This window comes from Heterodontus francisci, chromosome 4, assembly GCF_036365525.1.
Source record: "Heterodontus francisci isolate sHetFra1 chromosome 4, sHetFra1.hap1, whole genome shotgun sequence".
NCBI lineage: Eukaryota > Metazoa > Chordata > Chondrichthyes > Heterodontiformes > Heterodontidae > Heterodontus > Heterodontus francisci.
The window spans coordinates 172,988,606-173,008,321 of record NC_090374.1 but is presented as its reverse complement, the minus strand read 5'-3'; the positions used below and the strand labels follow the sequence as shown (position 1 = coordinate 173,008,321).

At 43.4% G+C, this 19,716-nt stretch overlaps 1 protein-coding gene across 1 annotated transcript in view; it reads right to left on the bottom strand.

Moving 5' to 3' along the window:
• pgm5 (phosphoglucomutase 5) overlaps positions 1–19,716 on the bottom strand; it is a 164,336-nt gene that overhangs the window by 119,957 nt on the left and 24,663 nt on the right. Inside the window, exons 2-3 of the mRNA XM_068028940.1 lie at positions 5,499–5,661; positions 803–949 (exon numbers count right to left, since the gene is read on the bottom strand). Coding sequence (XP_067885041.1) covers positions 803–949; positions 5,499–5,661 — 310 coding nt within the window. The remainder of the gene's footprint in view (positions 1–802; positions 950–5,498; positions 5,662–19,716) is intronic.

Genomic DNA, 19,716 nt, shown 5'->3' with positions numbered 1-19,716 from the left:
TTTTTCTTTGTGGGGACATGTCTACACTGTGTCCATAGCATCTCACTTTTGAATGCCTCCCACTGGTTGGCCACTGATTTTCCTTCAAGTAGCTGCATCCAGTCCACTTTCGCCTGATCACCTCTCAGCTTCGTAAAATTTGTCTTCCCCCAACTTACAACTTTTACTCCTGTTCTTTTCCATGATTATGCTACAACTAACTGTATTATGGTCACTATCTTCAAAATAGCCACCCACTGCTACTTCATCCACTTTCCCAGCTACATTTACGAAGACAAAATCTAGAATTGCACCACCTCTCATTGGGCGAGTTATGTGCTGGCTAAAAAGGTGCTCTTGAATGCAGTTCAAGAACTTTGTGCCCTCTGTGCCCTTCACACTTTGAGATGAGTGTGCTACCAACTAACCTAAAGGTGCTGACATACAACTCTGTTTTAAAATTCATACCTCTCAAACATTCCAAAAAAAAACAATCTTTAGTGTCAAGAATGTGGACAATCTGCTTTTCCTGTTCCCCATCTTTGATTATCCAAGCACACCACTGCTTCCATTCAAGAATTTCTGACTGGAATGATGTTATTTTGCTGGACCATTGCAGCCTCTCGTTGAATGAGCTATTTAAAAACTTCTGGCAGAAAGTAAAACAGGTTGCCCGTTCCCATGGAATCTCAAAACTGCTTCAATTCCTTTTGAAATGAGGCAGCATCAGAATGCTTGGTGCAATCCCACGTACAGAGAGGAGAACTCATCCCTATTTAGAATTGGAGATGGTTGTACAGCTGCACTCAATCCCACAAAATACCTCTGAAGGGTTTGAACTTGTTCTCCAGATCAAATTCTTGCCTGCCCAAGCGAGAAAGGTTTATTCTCAGATCGGGACAGATGGCAAACTCTTCTATGGTTTTACTAATCTGGTAGATCTTTTCCGTCACCGACTCAGGAGCTGGACCTACAGAAACAAAGGAGAAAGTACAAGTAGTTAAAAATAATAAATTAAACTTAAACATACAAGCTCAAAAAGAGCAAAGGACACAGCCTGAGTTATTTTTACATGCCTATCATTGGTTTTGTAGAAAAAAAGTGTATTGTAATGAACATACTAGCTTCTAATGTTGCCCCACTTGCTCACTCTTACACTAGAAGTTCTGGGCTGTTAAAGAAGCAATGATTTTTTTTTTGTTTAATAAGCTTTACTTGATGCTCCTCTGAGATCTCTGCCCCCCTTTAATTCTGGCCTCTTCCGTGTCCCCAATTTTTAATGCTCCACCACTGCTGGCCATGCCTTCAGCTGCCTAGAGCTCTGAATTCCCTCCCTAAACATCTCCGCCTCTCCACCGCTCCTTTTTCCTTGAAGCCCCTCCTTAAAACCTACCTCTTTGATCAAGCTTTTGTTGCTTGTCCTAATTGCTCCTAATATGGCTTGATGTCAGATTTTGTTTGATAACACCCCTGAGAAGTGCCTTGGGACATTTTACTACATCAAAGGCGTTATATGAATGTAAGTTTTGTTATCAGAAATGCAGTCTCAAACAATTTTCTTTTCATTTCTGTCTAGTTAATTTTCTTGAGTTCTTAACTGAGAAATTTAGTGAATTGACCAATGGTCGTTCTTTGAAGATTGTTTCTTCCAACAATCCCTTACTCTCCCTCTAGTGATTGGCTGCTGCAGTTAACACTGTAGCAAAGAGTAGTTCAGTAGGTGATCACATTTATGAAAAGATCTGGGTTTATGAGCTCACAGGAGTTTTATTTTTAAACTAAAGTTAATTGCAACAATAATCTTAGACAATAATTTAGCTACTTAATAATAAAAGTAATTGTCTTCTACATAAATAACAGCATTTAAAAGAAAGTCTTGAGACTAGCAATTATACAATGACTTTCACAACCTCAGGACATCCAAAGCACTTTCAACCAATGAAGTGTAGTCACTGTGGTAATGTAGGAAACACGACAGCCAATTTGTGCACGGCAAGATCCCACAAATAGCAATGTGATGATAACCAGTTAATCTGTTTTAGTGATGTTGGATAAGGGATAAATTTTGGCCCAGGACACCAGGGAGAGCTCCTCAAAATAATGCCCCATGGGATCTTTTATGTCTACCTGAGAGGGCAGATGGGGCCTCAGTTTAACATCTCATCTGAAAGACAACACATCTAACAGAACAACACTCCCTCAATATCACTCTGGACTTGCAACAAAATTTGCATTCATATAGCATTTTTAATGTAGGAAAATGTCCCAAGGGTTTTACAGGACTTCAAAAGTACTTCATTGGTTTACAGGAGTGATTATCAAACAAAATTTGACACCAAGCTATAAAAGATATTATGACAGGTGACCAAAAGCTTGTCCAAACAGGTGGGTTTTAAGAAGCATCTTAAAAGAGGAGAAAGAGGTAGAGCGGCGGAGAGGTTTAGGGAGGGAATTCCAGAGCTTAGGGCCCAGGCAGCTGAAGACATGGCCACCAATGGTGAAGCAACTAAAATCTGGAGGTCAGAATTGGAGGAGCGCAGAGATCTCGAAGGGTTTTAGAGCTGGATGAGCTTACAGAGATAGGGAGGGTTGAGGCCATGTAGAGATTTGAATACAAGGATGAGAATTTTAAAATCCATGAGTTGCTGGACTGGAATCCAATGTAGTTAAGCAAGCACACAGGCAATGTGTGAATGGGATTTAGAATCATAGAATCACAGAATGGTTACAGCACAGAAGGAGGCCATTCGGTCCTTTGTATCCATGCCAGCTCTCTGCAAGTGCAATTCAGTTAGTCCCACTCCCCTGCTGTTTCACCATAGCCCTGCATTTTTTCTCTTCAGATAATTACCCAGATCCCATTTGAAAGCCATGATTGAATCTGCCTCTCCCATACTGTCAGGCAGCATGTGCCAGATCCTAACCACTCACTGCATAAAAAAGATTTTCTTCATGTCGCCTTTGGTTCTTTTGCCATTCACCTTAAATCAGTGTCATGTGGTTCTCAACCCCTCTGCCAATGGGAACAATTTCTCCCTATCTACTCTGTCCAGACCTCTCATGATTTTGAACATCTCTATCAAATTTCCTCTCAACATTCTCTTCTTCAAGGAGAACTCCCCCAGCTTCTTCAATCTATCCACATAACTGAAGTTCCTCATCCTTGGAACCATTCTTGTAAATCTATTCTGCACCCTCTCCAATCCTGCACATCCTTCCTAAAGTGTGGTGCCCTGCATTGGACACAATACTCCAGTTGAGGCCGAACCAGGGTTTTTATAATTCTGTGATCCCAAACACTCAGCAGGGAAACCGTGCTTGAAGGGAAAAGCTGAGACAAATATAAGGCTGATACTTTAACAGCACCTTGCAAACACAACTCCCTCTGGGAATGAGGGAACATGGAAAAATTCCCAAAAGTATTTATTGTTTTAAAAATTGATAGGTGTTTCTTAGCCACTTTTGCAGCCATTCTTTATGATTTATTATGATGTAAATCATTTAGGAGATTTTAGGATCATAGGAACAGAAGGAGGCCATTTTGCCCCTCGACCCTGTTCCACCATTCAATAAGATCATGGCTGACCTGTGACCAAACATCATATACCCGCCTCTGCCCAATATTGCTTTACACTCTTGGTTCACAAAAATCTATCAATCCCAGATTTAAAATTAACAAATGATCTAGCATCAATTGCCGTTTGTGGAAGAGGGTTCCAAACTTCAATGACCCTTTGTATTTCCTAATTTCACTCCTGAAAGGTCTGATTCTAATTTTTAGACTATGTTCCCTAGTCCTAGATTTCCCTATCAGCAGAAATAGTTTATCTCTATCTATCCTATTTTTTCCCCTTCATATCTTGAAAACTTTGATCAAATCACCCTTTAACCTTCTAAATTCCCGGAAATGCAACCCTAGTTTGTGTAATCTCTCCTCGTAAATATAACCCTTGGAGTCCAGGTATCATTCTGGTAAATCTACGCTGCACTTGCTCCAAGGCCAATATATTCTTCCTAAGGTGTGGTGCGCAGAACTGCTCCCAGTACTCCAGGTGTGGTCTAATTAAGGCTTTGTACAGCTGAAGCATGACTTGTATCCTCTTATATTCTAGTCCTCTAAATATAAAGACCAGCATTCCATCAGTCTTTTTGATTATTTTCTGTACCTGTTCACAACATTTTAATGATCTGCGTACCTGAACCCACAAGTCTCTCTGAACCTACACAATTTCTAGCTTTTCACTATTTAGACGAATTTTCCTCCGTGTGCTATGTGTTACAAAACTGGGAACCCGTTTGCAAAGAAAGCATTGATTGTTTTGTTGCAAATAAGGGTGGATTTTCCAACTGGACCTTCTTGGCATTGGAGCTTGACCTCTCATTGGTGGTGCAGTAGAATTTAAAGTGAATGCAAAAATCATAGCAAGCATGCCTGCAATTTCCCAATGGAGGCGGCTCCATGTGAGAAGTGCGTAGTTGGCTAAATGACCTGACAGTGCACAGAATACTGACAGCAGTGTTACCTCTGGAGTTCCCAAGGATCTATATCCTTGGCCCCCAACTCTTCCTTGTCTACATGCTGCCCCTTTATGACATCAGACACATGGGATCACGTTCCAGGTGTATGTTAATAGCACCCAGCTCCACCTCTCCAGCACCTCTCTCGACCCCTCAATTGCTGCCTGTGTTGTTAAATCACCTGTCAGACATCCAGTCCTGGATCCATGGAAATTCTTCCATTGAGAAGATCGAAGCCATTTGTCCCCCCAACACAAACTCCATTGCCTTGCTACCAATACAATCCCTCCCCCAGCCTCTATCTTGGGTTGAACCAGGCTGTTCACAACCTCAGCATTATATTTGATCCCCCTGCGGAGCTTCTACATTTTCCATTACCAACATCGCCTACTTCCACCTCCATAATATTGCCGGTCTCCATCCCTGGCTCATCCATGCCTTTGTTACCTCCAGACTTGACTATTCCAATCCTTGGTGGTCTCCCATCCCATAAACTTCAGCTCATCCAAAACTCTGCCTCCTGCATCCAAACTCACACCAAGTCCAGTTAATCCAATAGCCCTGGGTCCAATGACCTGTATTGCCTCCTAGTCCAGTAATGCCTCAAATTTAAAATTCTTATCCTTGTGTTCAAATCCCTCTATGGTTTCACCTCTCGCTCTGTAACTTCCTCCAACACCACCACCCTCCGAGATCTCTGCATTCTTCCAATTCTTTTGCAGCTTCAACTTCCTTTGTCCCATTCTATAAGATGTTCCTTAAAACCCACCTTGATGACCAAGTTTTTCGTTCTCCCCCTTCATACACCGTTATTTGGCTCGGTGTCAATTTTTGCCTGACAACACTTCTGTAAGTGCCTTGGGACTGTTTTTTTCTGTTTTAATAAGAAATTCGGATTTACAATACATTTTAGAAGATATCTCATCTGTTTCTATTCTAGTATCTGCAGCTATCTCATTACACTTTCCCATGAATGAATGGTTGTATCTGGCGAGACTCACCTCCATTAGCCACATTAAACTTGACACCAAAATCGCCTCCTGGTCCTCCAGGGTTATGACTGGCTGTAAGAACGATTCCTCCAATGGCCTTTATCTTTCTGATGATGCAAGACACAGCTGGTGTGGACAGGATCCCATGCTGACCAATCACCAGTCGCCCAATCTGAACAACATAAAGACTGCATTTGAAGCAGAATTGGAGAATTTACCCTTGAGCTCTTCTTTCACAAAGTAAGTGTAACAAATGCGAGACTGACAGATTAAAGATTCACTACTATTACATAGTATTTACAGCACAGGATCAGGACATTCGGCCCAGCTGGTTTAAGCCAATGTTTATGCTCCACATGAACCTCCTCCCACCCCTCTTCATCTCATCCTTTCAGCATATTCTTCTATTCCAATCTCCCTCATGTATCTATCCAGCTTCCCCTTAAATGCATCTATACTCTTTGCCTCAACTGCCTCATTTTTTGGGGGGGGGGGGGCGGTGGATAGAGCAAAATATTAACTGTTTATTCATTGGGGGGGGGGGAGAGGGGATTGCAGATGTGAACAGATTTTTATTTCAATTTGTAAAGGAACCTGTCCCTTTAAACATTTAAATTGCTTCTAAGGGTTTGAAGCCCTTTAAAAATGGCGTCAGACACCATTGCCGGGGATGCAGCGGCCGCCCCTCTACATCATTGGGGGCGGCCGCTGCGCTCCCTTCATTTAAATGAGCCACCGTGCAAAATATTATGGGGGCTCAGCAGCTGTGCTTCCATGTCGGAAGGCCCTCAACATCAAAGTGCGCCACCGCGATGTGCAGCACACTAATAAAATTCAGCCGTGTATCTTGGTGAATGTGTGGTCTAATGTGATACTTAAACCATACAGAGCAGTAAGGACTCAATTCTAATCCGGTTTATGCTGGGATGGCTGTTTTCAGGATGGCATTGGAGGTGGGGAGCAGGGCCAGGGAACTGAAGTAGGACTTAGAACCTGTGTTATCAGACTTATCCAGCATCTGCTCCCTGGCTGCTTTCCCGCCTGAAGCAGGTTATCAATCTGGCTGGCTGTCGGGCAGGAAGCTGTTGTAAAAGGTGGCCTGTAATTAATTTCTGCAGGACATCCATGAAACCTGCACTTCCAGGTTTCCCGTCTGGAAATCCCTGCCCAGTCCCTCCCCCTTCCCCTCACCAGTCTCTCCCCAGCTCCAAGTAAATATTGAGGCCATTGAGTCTCAATTCAGGGCACCACACTGTAGGGAGGGTGTTGAGATCTTGGAGAGGGTGCAGAGGAGATTTACTAGAATGGTACCAGAGATAAGGGACTTCAGTTATGTGGAGAGACTGGAGAAGCTGGGTTTGTTCTCCTTAGAACAGAGCAGTTTAAAGGGAGACTTAATAGAAAGTTTCAAAATTATTAAGTATTTTATTAGAGTAAATAAGGAGAAACTGTTTCCACTGGTAGGAGGGTCGGTAACCAGAGGACACAGATTTATGATCATTGCCAAAAGAGCCAGAGGGGAATGAGGAGAATTTTCTTACTCTGCGAGTTGTGATCTGGAATGTGCTGCCTGAAAGGGCAGTGGAAGCAGATTCAATAGTAACTTTCAAAAGGGAATTAGATAAATACTTGAAGGGAAAGAGAATTGCAGGGCTATGGGTAAAGAGTAGGGGAGTGGAACTAACTGAATAGTTCTTTCAAAGAGCCAGCACAGGCACGATGAGACGAATGGCTTTCTTCTGTGCTGTCTGATTCTATTCAGGGCTGAACAGTAAACGTATGTGAACAATGCTGTCAGAACAACAGCAAGTAATATCTGCATCCCTTCTCCACCCCCTGCAAGCAAGAGACATGTGGATACACTTTCTGAACTTGTAATGACGTTATTGTGCTGACAAGAGTGGTCACACTCACTTACCTCAAACTGACCACCTTATCCAATCCAAACAACCCCTTCCGCAGCATTAAAAACACACACACTGGATTTCCTGAGTTCGGAAGTCATAAAGCAAAAAGACAAAATAAACAAATTTCTCTTTCCGCTTTGTAATTTTGTGTTGAAGCTGTGAGACAGCGAGCGCATTTATTTTTCTAGGACATTAGTTTTCCTGTCACAGAGGACCATTTGTTTGTGTGGTAATAAAGCATCAGTGATTTTCAACAGCATGGTGAACCCTGGCATTAATGGGTCACTTGGCATCCCTAAAGTTGGCTGACACAGAACTAACGGCCAGGCTTTTCTGCAATTCAGTATCGTTTGCCCATCTCCATTGAAGATTCTGCTGAGATGATCCGATCGATTTACTTGTGACCCCTGACAGTAATCAGCAGCTAAATTTGCACTGAGCTCTGAACTGAAAGTAATTCTTCAGTGCTTTGCATTAACCTCATCTCCGATTCCTCCTATTTTGTTATTCACCATTAATTCAACTGCCTCATGGGCTTATTTCCAGCGATAGAGAATTCAAAAGGAGTGACGTTATCTTAAATTTGTACAAGACCCTGGTCAGGCCACACTTAGAGTACTTTGCACAGTTCTGGTCTCCGTACTATAAAAGGGATGTAAAGGCACTGGACAAAGTGCAAAGATGATTGACAAGGATGGTATAGGAACTGAGAGAGTACAGCTATCAGGAAGGATTGAACAGGTTGGAGCTCTTTTCATTAGAAAAGAGAAGACTTTGTGGTGACCTTAAAATTATGAATGTGTTGGACAGGGTAGATGTGGAGAGAATATTTCCACTTGGAGAATCTAAAACTAGGGGCAGCACAGTGGCACAGTGATTGGGCGGCACAGTGGCGCAGTGATTAGCACCACAGCCTCACAGCTCCAGGGACCCGGGTTCGATTCTGGGTTCTACCTGTGCGGAGTTTGCAAGTTCTCCCTGTGACCGCGTGGGTTTTCGCCGGGTGCTCCAGTTTCCTCCCACAGCCAAAGACTTGCAGGTGATAGGTAAATTGACCATTGTAAATTGCCCCTAGTGTAGGTAGGTGGTAGGGAATATGGGATTACTGTAGGGTTAGTATAAATGGGTGGTTGTTGGTCGGCACAGACTCGGTGGGCCGAAGGGCCTGTTTCAGTGCTGTATCTCTAAATAAAAGATAGTTACAGATAAATCCAGTAGGGAAATAAGGAGAAATTTCTTTGTTCGAAGTGATTAGAATGTGAAACTTACTACCACAGTAAATGGTTGAGGGAAATAGCTTAGATGCTTTCAAAAGGAAACTAGACGAGTATATGAGAGAGAAGGGAACAGAAAGATAGGCTGAAAGGCTCAGATGAGTAGATAGAATGGGAAGAGACTCGTAGAGAATATAAAAACCAGCGCAGACTAGTTGGGCTGAATGGCCAGTTTCTGTGCTATATATTCTATGTAATTTAATTGCTATGTTTTTTTCCCTTGGGCTGAACGTTAAATTAACAGATGTTTTTGACCCTTTAAATTAATATTTCTCGAACGTTGCATTGAGTTTATTTTCAACCATACTGATATGATCAGAATAAAACATTGGCCAGTACGGTGGGTGCTGACTCTCTGTGCACCTTCGAGAGGGAGCTGGACAGGTTCCTGTCTGCAGTAGAAATCAAATCATATAGAAGGTAAGAAGCTTTATAGAAAACACTAAATGGTACAATTGGCAATATAAACAAAATGACACTATTATAAAGAAGGTGCAGGAATGTACTGGGGATGTAAATAGATAAATCTTTAAAGGTGGCAGGACAAGAGAAGGCTGTTAAAAAGGCATACGAGATCTTTTTATAAATGGAGGCAGAGAGGACAAAAGCAAGGACGTTATGCTAACCCTTTCTAAAATGCTACTTTGGCCTCAGCTGGAGTTTCATGTTCAATTCTGAACACCACACTTCAGGAAAGATGCCAAGGCCTGGAGAGGGTGCAGAGATGATTTACTAGAATGGTACCAGGGATCAGGGACTTCAGTTATGTGGAGAGACTGGGGAAGCTGTGGTTGTTCTCCTTAGACCAGAGAACGTCAAGAGGACATTTGATAGAGATGTTCAAAATCATGAATGGCTGTGACAGAGTAAATAAGGCGAAACTGTTTCCAGTGGCAGAAGGGCCAGTAACCAGAGGACACAGATTTTAAGATAATTGGCAAATGAACCAGAGGTGGCATGAGGAGATTTTTTTTACGCAGTGAGTTTTTGTAAACTGGAATGTGCTACATAAAAGGGTAGTGGAAGCAGATTCAATAGTAACTTTCAAAAAAGAATTGGATAAATACTTGCAAAGGAAAATTTGCAGGGCTATGGGCGAAGGGCAGGGAGGAGTGGGACTAATTGGATAGCTCTTTCAAAGAGCAGGCATGATGAACTGAATGGCCTCCTGCTGTGCTCTATGACTTGGTCTGTGCAATTTCCTGGAATGGTTTCGATCACCTAAGGGGGTCAGAGAGGAATTTCTTTCCTTGCTGGCCATGGATTTTTGTCTCTCCCAGGAGATTACATGCTGGGGATTGGGAGGGTTGAGGGCGGGGGAAGGTGGTGGGAAGGGCAGGAAGTAATGTAAGGAAGTGTCCAGTCACAAGGCTTCAGCCATCATGGTGTATGGAACAGGCTTGATGGACCAGCTGGTCAATTCATGTCTGTTAATTTTTCATGTTTGCATATCAGAAAGAGTAGAGTTTATTGTGAACAATGTCAGGGCTAAATTATTCTTCTGTTTACACTGGGAGAGTTCCAGTGAATTAACTGCATACATGTAAATACGCAGCTGTGTTTCAAGAAACCTTCGAACCAATTATCCCCTTGATATTTGCAACTGGATATTCAGGGTCAGAAACACACAAACATAAACATAACAGCAATACAAAAGCAGATGTGTCAAAGCACATTATCCAATTGTCATTCATTTCTGGTGTCTCCCTGAACTTTATGTGCTCGTATAACCTCAGTGGAAATATTCAAAATTTCATAGTTTTGGACCTTGCTTCAACAGTGTTAACGGCACAGGCTCTAATTAATGATCAAATCAGCCAGCAAGTTCAAGGGATGAAGAGATACGGCATGAGTTATGAATCTCCAGAACTTGCTGGTCAATTTACACCACTGCACCGTTTGCTTCACACAAATATCTCGCCCTCGGCCTCCCCATTATTTTTAAGAACTTACTGAATTTGCACATTAATTGCCCATTAAATTTGTAAATGGAATGCCCCTTGAGGAGGCAAGGACAGAATCCATTTGGTTGGATTTGAGAAGCATAAAGGGGATGATCACCTAACTGGGGGTATTCTATAAGCCTCCAAATAGTGAGAGAGAGACATAGAGAAGCAAATTTGCAGGGAAATCACAGAGATCTGCAAGAATTATGCAGTGGTAATATTGGGGGACTTTACACAAATATCGATTGGGATAATTTTAGAGCAAAGGAAAAGTAAAGGGAGGAATTTCTGAAATGTTTTCAGCAAAACTTCCTTGATCAGTATGTAATTGGTTCAACAAGAAATGAGGCATTTGGTGCTGGGAAACGAGGTGGGCCAAGTGGACAAAGTGTCTGTGGGGAGCACTTGAGTTAGAGTGATCATTGTATCATAAGGTATTGACATGTAATGCAGAAAGGCAAGGAACGATACAAGGTAGAATGATTAGATTGGAAGAAGGCTAATTTCAATGCAATGAGAAGAGATCTAGCCAGGATAAAATGGAATCAAAGACTGACAGGAAAAACTGTAATGGAACATCTTGAAGGAAGAGATGCTTCAGGTACAGACTAGGTACACTCCAATGAGGGCAAAAGGTAGGGGATGCAAACACAGGGCTTCTTGGATGACAAGGGAGATAGAGATTATGATGAAACAAAAATAGAGGGTGCATGATGCATGTCAGATGATTCTTCAAGTGAGAACCAGGCCTAATACTGAGAGGGGAGGTGAAGTGGAAAATAAGATTCGCAAAGGGAGAATATGAGAATAGAATGGCAGCCAACATAAATGGGAACCCAAGAATCTTCTACCAGCATGTCAATAGTAATCAGGTAGTAAGACGTGGAGTGTAGCCTATTAAGGACAAAGAGGGTAATATATGCTTAGAGGTGCAGGACAAGGCTAATATACTTAATGAATACTTTGTATCAGTGTTTACTAAGAGGAATCTGACAAAATATCAGTAGAAGTAGAGAGAGTTGTGGCTAAGGATAGAGTAAAAATTGAGAGGGGAGGAGGTACTGGAATAGCTGGCTATGCTTAGGGTAGATAAGTCACCTGGTCTGGATGGCTTGCATCCCAGGTTGCTAAAGGAAGTGGGGGGTGGAGATAGTGGAAGGGCTTGCCATAATCTTCCAATCTTTCCTAGATATGGAGAGGTGCCAGAGGATCAGATAGTGGCAAATGTGACACCCTTATTCAAGAAAGGGTGTCAGGACAGTCCTAACATCAGTGGAGGTAAGGTTTCAGAAACAATATTCAGAAAAAAATCAACAGGCACTTGGAGAGGTTTGAGTTAATTAAGGATAACCAGCATGGATTTGTAAAAGGCAGTTCATGCTTGACTAGTCTAATTGAATTTCTTAATGAAGTAACAGAGTAGGTTGATGAAGGGTATGTGGTGGATGTTGTCGAGATGGATTTTTAAAAAGAGTTTGATAAAGTACCACATAAAAGGCTGGTTAACAAAACTGAGGCTCATGGAATAGGAGGGTCAGTGTCAAATTGGATAAAAAATTGGCTTAAGGACAGAAGACAGTGAGTCGTGGTAAATAGTTGTTTTTCAGACTGGAGGATGGTAGACAGTGGTGTTCCCCAAAGGTCAGTGCTAGGACCACTGCTTTTTTGATATATACAAATGAGTTGGATCTTGGAATAGAGTAGAATTTCAAAATTTGCCAATGATACCAAACTTGGAGGAGTGATAAACTGAGAATGATTCCAATCAACTGCAACAGGACATAGATAGACTAGCAGAATGGGCAGACAAGGGGCAGATGGAATTTAATACAGATAAGTCTGAGGTGATGTATTTTGGCAGAAGGGACAGGGTGACGCAATATTGACTTAATGATACAGTTCTAAAGAGTGTGCAAGAACAAAGGGACTTGGGGTGCATGTGCATCGATCTGTGAATGTGACAGGATATATTGAGAGAGTGGTTAGCAAAGCTTATGGGATCCTGGGCTTCATAAATTGAGCCATAGAGTAAAGGCCTGCTACCCGACCCGAACCCGACGGGACCCAACAACAGGTGTTGGGTTCAGGTCGGGTCAGGTTGCACTTCCAGGTCCGGCATTCAAGCTCGGGTTGGGCCGGTCGGACACGCTCTATCACAGGTAAGTTGCTCCAATGTTAATTTAAATTTTGGACTAGAAAGGTGGTTTTGTTACAATTATTTAAGCTTGTGCAGATCAGCAAGAAAGTGAAAAACGGAAGGCAAGTTAACTGATGGTCGCGTCGGGTTGGGTCGGGCATGGGAATAAATGGAAGGACTCGGGCCGGGTCGGATGTGGTTCTGTCAGGCTCGGGTCAGGGTTTTTTTTGCAGATCCAAGCAGGCCTTTACCATAGAGTACAAAAGCAGAGAAGTTATGCTGAACCTTTATAAAGCTCTCGTTATGTGCCAACTGGAGTATTATGTCCAGTTTTGTTCACCACACTTTAGGAAGGAAGTGAGGGTCCTTGAGCGGGTGCAGAGGAGATTTACCAGAATAGTTCCAGGGATGGGGAATTTTATTTATTATTTATTTAGAGATAGAGCACTGAAACAGGCCCTTCGGCCCACCGAGTCTGTGCTGACCAACAACCACCCATTTATACAACCCTACAGTAATCCCAAATTCCCTACCACCTACCTACACTAGGGGCAATTTACAATGGCCAATTTACCTATCACCTGCAAGTCTTTGGCGGTGGGAGGAAACCAGAGCACCCGGCGGAAACCCACGCGGTCACAGGGAGAACTTGCAAACTCCGCACATTGAACCCCGGTCCCTGGAGCTGTGAGGCTGCGGTGCTAACCATTGCGTCACTGTGCCGCCCTGTGCTAGTTACAAGGTTAGGTTGGAAAAACTGGGGTTGTTCTCCCTGAAGCAAAGGAGATTGATGGGCCATTTGATAGAGGCATACAAGATTATAACAGGCTTAGGTAAGTTAGACAAGGGAAAACTGTTCCCATTAGTTGATGGTACAAGTACTAGGGGACACAGATTGAAGGTTTTGGGCCAGAGATGCAGGGATAAAGTGAGGAAGAACGTTTTTTTTACGCAGCAAATGATAATGGCCTGGAGCTCGCTGCCCATGAGACTGGTGGAAGCGGAGACAATCAATGATTTCAAAAGCAAATTGGATGGGCACAAAGGAAATAAACTTGCAGGGCTACAGGGATTGAAAGGGGGAGTGGGACAGACTGGATTGCTCTACGGAGAGCCGGCATGGACTTGATGGGCCAAATGTCCTCCCTCTGTGCAGAATATAGTTCTATGACATAAGAAATAGTAAGAGTAGGACCCACGATCCCTCGAACCTGCTCTGCCAGGCTGATCTGCTTCATTTCCACTTTCCCACCTAATCCCCATATTCCTTAATTCCCTTAGAGTCCAAAAATCTATCAATCTCAGTCTTTAATATACTCATGACCGAGCATTCACAGCCCTCTGGGGTAGAGAATTCCAAAGATTCACAACCCTCTAAGTGAAGAAATTTTGTCTCATCTTAGTCCAAAATGGCCAACCCTTTATCCTGAGACTACTCTCCAGCCTTTTTTTTCATTCATTCATGGGATGTGAATGTTGCTGGTAAGATGAGCAATTATTAGTCATCCGTAATTGCCCTTGAAAAGGTGCTGCTGAGCCGCCTTCTTGAACCGCTGCAGTCCAAGGGCTGTAGGTATACCCACAGTGCTATTAGGGAGGGAGTTCCAAGATTTTGACCCAGCGATTGTGAATGAACGCTGATATAGTTCCAAGTCAGGATGGTGTGTGGCTTGGAGGAGAACTTGCAGTCGGTGGTGTACCTATGCATCTGCTGCCCTTGTCCTTCTAGGTGATAAAGGTTGCGGGTTTTGCTGTCGAAGCGCCTTGGCGAGTTGGTGCAGTGTATCCTGTAGATGGTACACACTGCTGCCACTGTGCACCAGTGGAGGAGGGAGTGAATGTTGAAGGTGGTAGATGGGATTCCGGTCAAGCGAGTTGCCTTATCCTGGATGGTGTCGAGCTTCTTGAGTGTTGTTGGAGCTGCACCCATCCAGGCAAGTGGAGAGTATTCCACCAAACTCCTGACTTGTACCTTGTGGACAAGCATTGGGGAGTCATAAGGGGAGTTACTCACTGCAGAATTCCCAGCCTCTGACCTGTGGGTGATTCAGCAATAGTAATGTTGTTGAACATCAAGGGGACATGATCATTACCTGACACTTGTGTGGTGTGAATGGTACTTGCCACTTATCAGCCCAAGCCTGAATGTTGTTCAGATCTTGCTGCATGCAAGGATGGACCTCTTCAGTATCTGAGGAGTTGCAAATGGTGCTGAACACAGTGCAATCATCAGCTGACATCCCCACTTCTGACCTTATGATGGAGGGAAGGTCATTGATGAAGTAGCTGAAGATGATTGGGCCTAGGACACTACCCTGAGGAACTCCTGCAGTGATGTCCTGGGACTGAGATGATTGGCCTCCAACAACCACAATCATCTTCCTTTGTGCTAGGTATGACTCCAAACAGTAGAGAGCTTTTCCCCTGATTCTCATTGACCTCAGTTTTGCTAGGTGTCATGCAGACCCCCACCTACCGAGAATGAGGCATATTAGTTTTGTCATATGAATATTGATTTTAAACTGTTGCTGGATTGAAGAAATGACTTGTTTGAAGATCATCAGACACTGGGCTGGAAGGATATTTGCATACTATGAGGCGCTGCTTGTGGAGACAAAGGACTATTCCCTGCTCCAATTAACCCAAATGGATTTTGATCACCAGACATTGAAGGTGTAAGGAAGCGCATTCAAGGCCTGCTAAGATGATACAATCCACAAAGCCAGGACTGGCTAAACCAGTTGGTCACATGACTAATTGTCTGGTCCAGGTTTTTTTGAACTAGCCATAGGACAATTTGAATTCAGAAGGCAGTTTTGCAACTAAAGCTGGAACAAGGAAGTCTCTTGCCTGGCTGTCTCACCCTCTCACTTTCTCTCAAGCCCCACGGAAGACACGTAAACGTCAAGAGAGGAAAGACTCCTACATCAAAACAAGTTGAAGTGTGAACTGGGCCCCAACGAATAGCAGGACTTAATGGCAATCAAAGACTCCACACTGAACTCAAAGGACAGAAAATCACTACCAGATATTGCCTCAAACTTTTCCCCTTTATTCTTTTCTACTTTTTCTATCTCTATCTGCATGTGTGTTTTTCACGTATGCATGCTAGCATGGTCGCATCACATATTCATAGTCGTTAACTGGATTAGAGTTTAAGATTAATAAACTTCCACCTTTCATGCTTAAGTCTAAAGAAACCTTTTTGATTTCTTTGCCTTACAATAGGAGCAGTGAACAAGGATTCACTAAGGGGGAGCTAAAAACACAGTGTTTTCAAATTAAACCCTGTTACGGTCAAACCAGGCAAAGGCCTGAGAGGGAACCCCTAGACCCCTTCTCACCTGTTCGTAACCTAGGGCTCCTTGCTGCCACATTCAGTCAAATGCTGCCTTTATGTCAAGGGCATTCGCTCTCACCTCAGCTCTGGAATTCAGCTCTTTTGTCCAGGTTTGCACCAAGGCTGGAATGAGGTCTGGAGCCGAGTGGCTCTAGCGGAACCCAAACTGGGCATCAGTGAGCAGGATATTGCTGTGTAAGTGCCACTTGATAGCATTGTCAACAACACCTTCCATCACTTTTCTGATGATTGAGGGTAGACTGATGGGGCGGTAATTGGCCGGATTGGATTTGTCCTGCCTTTTGTGGACAGGATATACGTGGGCAATTTTCCACATTATCAGGTATTTGCCAGTATTGTAGCTGTACTGAAACAACTTGGCTAGGGGGCGCAGATAATTCTGGAGTGCCATTCTTCAGCATTACAGCTGGGATGTTGTCAGGGCTCATAGCCTTTGCTATAGCCAGTGCCTTCAGCCATTTCTTGCTATCACCTGGCTGAATTGTCTGAAAACTGGCATCTTTGATGCTGGGGACCTCAAGATGAGGCCGAGATGGATCATCCACTTGGCACTTCTGGCTGAAGATAGTTGCAAATACTTCAGCCTTATCTTTTTCACTGGTGTGCTGGGCTCCCCCATCTTTGAGAATGGGGATGTTTGTGAAGCCTCCTCCTCTGGTTAGTTGTTTAATTGTCCACCGCCATTCAAGACTGGATGTGTCAGAACTGCAAAGCTTTGATCTGATCTGTTGGATGTGGGATCGCTTAGCTCTACCTATAACATGCAGTCTTGTGCTGTAGCTTCACCTGGTTGGTATCTCACTTTTAGATATGCTGGGATGTTCCTGGCATCCCCTCCTGCACTCCTCAGTGAACCAGAGTTGATCCCCTGGCTTGATGGTAATGGTAGAGTGAGGGATATGCCAAGCCATGAGGTTACAGATTGTGGTTGAATACAAATCTGCTGCTGATGGCCCACAGTGCCTCTTGGATGAATATAATTCTGTTGCTGATGGCCCACAGTGCCTCTTGGATGCCCTGTTTTGAGCTGCTGGATCTGTTCTGAATCTATCCCATTTAGCTTGGTGGTAATACCACACAACACGCTGGAGGGTGTCTTCAGTGTGAAGACAGGACATCGTCTCCACAAAGACTATGTGGTGATCACTCCTACCAATACTGACATGGACCGATGCATCTGTAACAGGTAGATTAGTGAAGACGAGCTCAAGTAGGCTATTCCCTCTTGTTGGTTCTCTCACCACCTGTTGCAGGCCCAGTCTGACGGATATGTCCTTCAAGACTTGACCATCTTGGTCAGTAGTGATGCCACCAAGCCACTTTTGGTGATAGACATTGAAGTCCCCCACCCAGAGTACATTCTGTGCCCTTGCTACCCTCAGTGCTTCTTCCAAGCAGTGTTCAAAATGGAGGAGTATTGATTCATCAGCCGAGGTGGGGCAGGAGGTTTCCTTGTCCATATTTGACCTGATGCCATGAGACTTCATAAGGTCCGGAGTCAATATCTGAGGACTCCTAGGGCCACTCCCTCCCGACTGTATACCACTGTACTGTCACATCTGGTGGGTCTGTCCTGCCAGTCGGACAGGACATACCCGGGGATGGTGATGGAGGAATCTGGGCCATTGGCTGTAAGGTATAATTTGGTGATAATGACTATGTCAGACTGTTGTTAGACTGGTCTGTGGGACAGCTCTCCCAATTTTGGCACAAGACCCCAGATATTAGTTAGGAGGACTTTGTAGGGTTGACTGGGCAGGGTGTGCCTTAGTCATTTTCAGTGCCTAGCCTGATGCTGGGTGTCCATTTTTATTCTTACTCAAGTTTTTTTAGCGGTTTGATACAGCTAATTGTCTAGTGCCTCTCAGGATCTACCCTGTACAAACCTTCTCATAATCTTATACATTTCTATGAGATCAACTCTCATTCTTCAAAACTTCAGAGAATATAGGCCTATTCTACTCAACCTCTCCTCATAGGACAATCCCCTCCTCCCAGGAATCAATCTAGTGAACTCACTGCAGAACGTTACGGCCAGTAATTTAATTCGTAAGTATCCTTAATGTGCTAACCATTAAGCAATGCTGTCCAGTGACCACTAGGAGCTAGTGAGGGGTTCAAGTCACAGTACAGATACTTCAACACAAAATTCAGAGCTGGTGGTAGCGAGGGAATGCTGTACTACCAGAGGTGTTGTCTTTTAGATGAGATGCTAAACTGAGGCCCCATAGCATTATTTCAAAGAAGAGCAGGGGACTTCCCCTGTTATCCTGACCAATATTTATTCCTCAATCAACATCACAAAAACAGATTATCTGGTCATTAACGCATTTCCTACAATACAACAGCTCTTCAAAAGTACTTCATTGACTGTAAAGTGCTTTGGGACTTCCTGAGGGTTTGAAAGGCACTACAGAAACACCAAGTCTTTCTTTCTTTATGTGAGGACTGGGTGAAGGCTCAGCTGTCATACCCCAATGGGTGACGCCCTACCTGATGCTCATCGCCTAGGTATTGAAGATTAGCCACATGACAGGGTCACATGATATGGCACTAGAAGGCTGCTGGCACTTCAGAATGATCCTATTATGAAAAGAAGGAAAGGTTTGCATTTCTATAATGCTTTTCTATATATATATATATGAAGGACGTCCCAAAGCGCTTTACAGCCCATGAAGTATTTTTTGAAGTCTAGTCGCTGTTGTCATATAGGAAATGCAGCAGCTAATTTGCACACAGCAAGATCTGACAAACCACAACATGATAATGACAAGGTAATTTTTTTTTTACTGATGTTGGTCGAGGGGTATATATCGCCTGAGGACACCCTGCTCTTCTTTGAAACAGTGGCCTTGGAAGTTTTTACATCCACCTGATAGGGCAGACAGGGCCTTGGTTTAATGGTGCATCTGAAAATCAGGAGAGGCAAATGTGTAAACCACATAAGCCTAAAGGTGACTGCTTTCAATATTAGTGAACATATGTGTCACACTATTGTACTTTAGCAGAAATGGTAACCTATTTCAAACAGATTAGCTAATGTCTGCATTAAAATAGCAGAGAGAAAGGAATGTTGTGGATACTCAGAGTCATACCAACAGGAATATCCAGTCACGGATAAACAGCTAAGTAAAAAAATCAGCAATTTCACTGCAGGACTTACTCCAAAACTGCACAGCAGATAGAGGGAAACATTAGTATAGTGGTTATGTTACTGGACTGGTAATCCTGATGTCGAATTTAATGATTTGAAGATATGCGTTTAAATCTCACAACGGCTGTTGGGGGATTTACATTCAGTTATTAAATAAATCAGGAATAAAAAAATAGTGTCAGTAATGGTGACTAGATTGCCATGAAAACCCATCTCGTTCAATAATGTCCTTTAGGGAAGGAAGTCTGCCCTCCTTACTTGGTCTGGCCTCTATGTGACTCCAGACCCACAGCAATGTGGTTGACTCTTAACTATCCTTTGAAATGGCCTAGCAAGACACTCAGTTGTATCCAAGAAGGTGGCTCACCAATACCGCCGCAAGGGCAATTAGGGATGGGCAAAAAAATGCTAGGTTTACCAGTGACACCCACATTCTGTAAATACATTT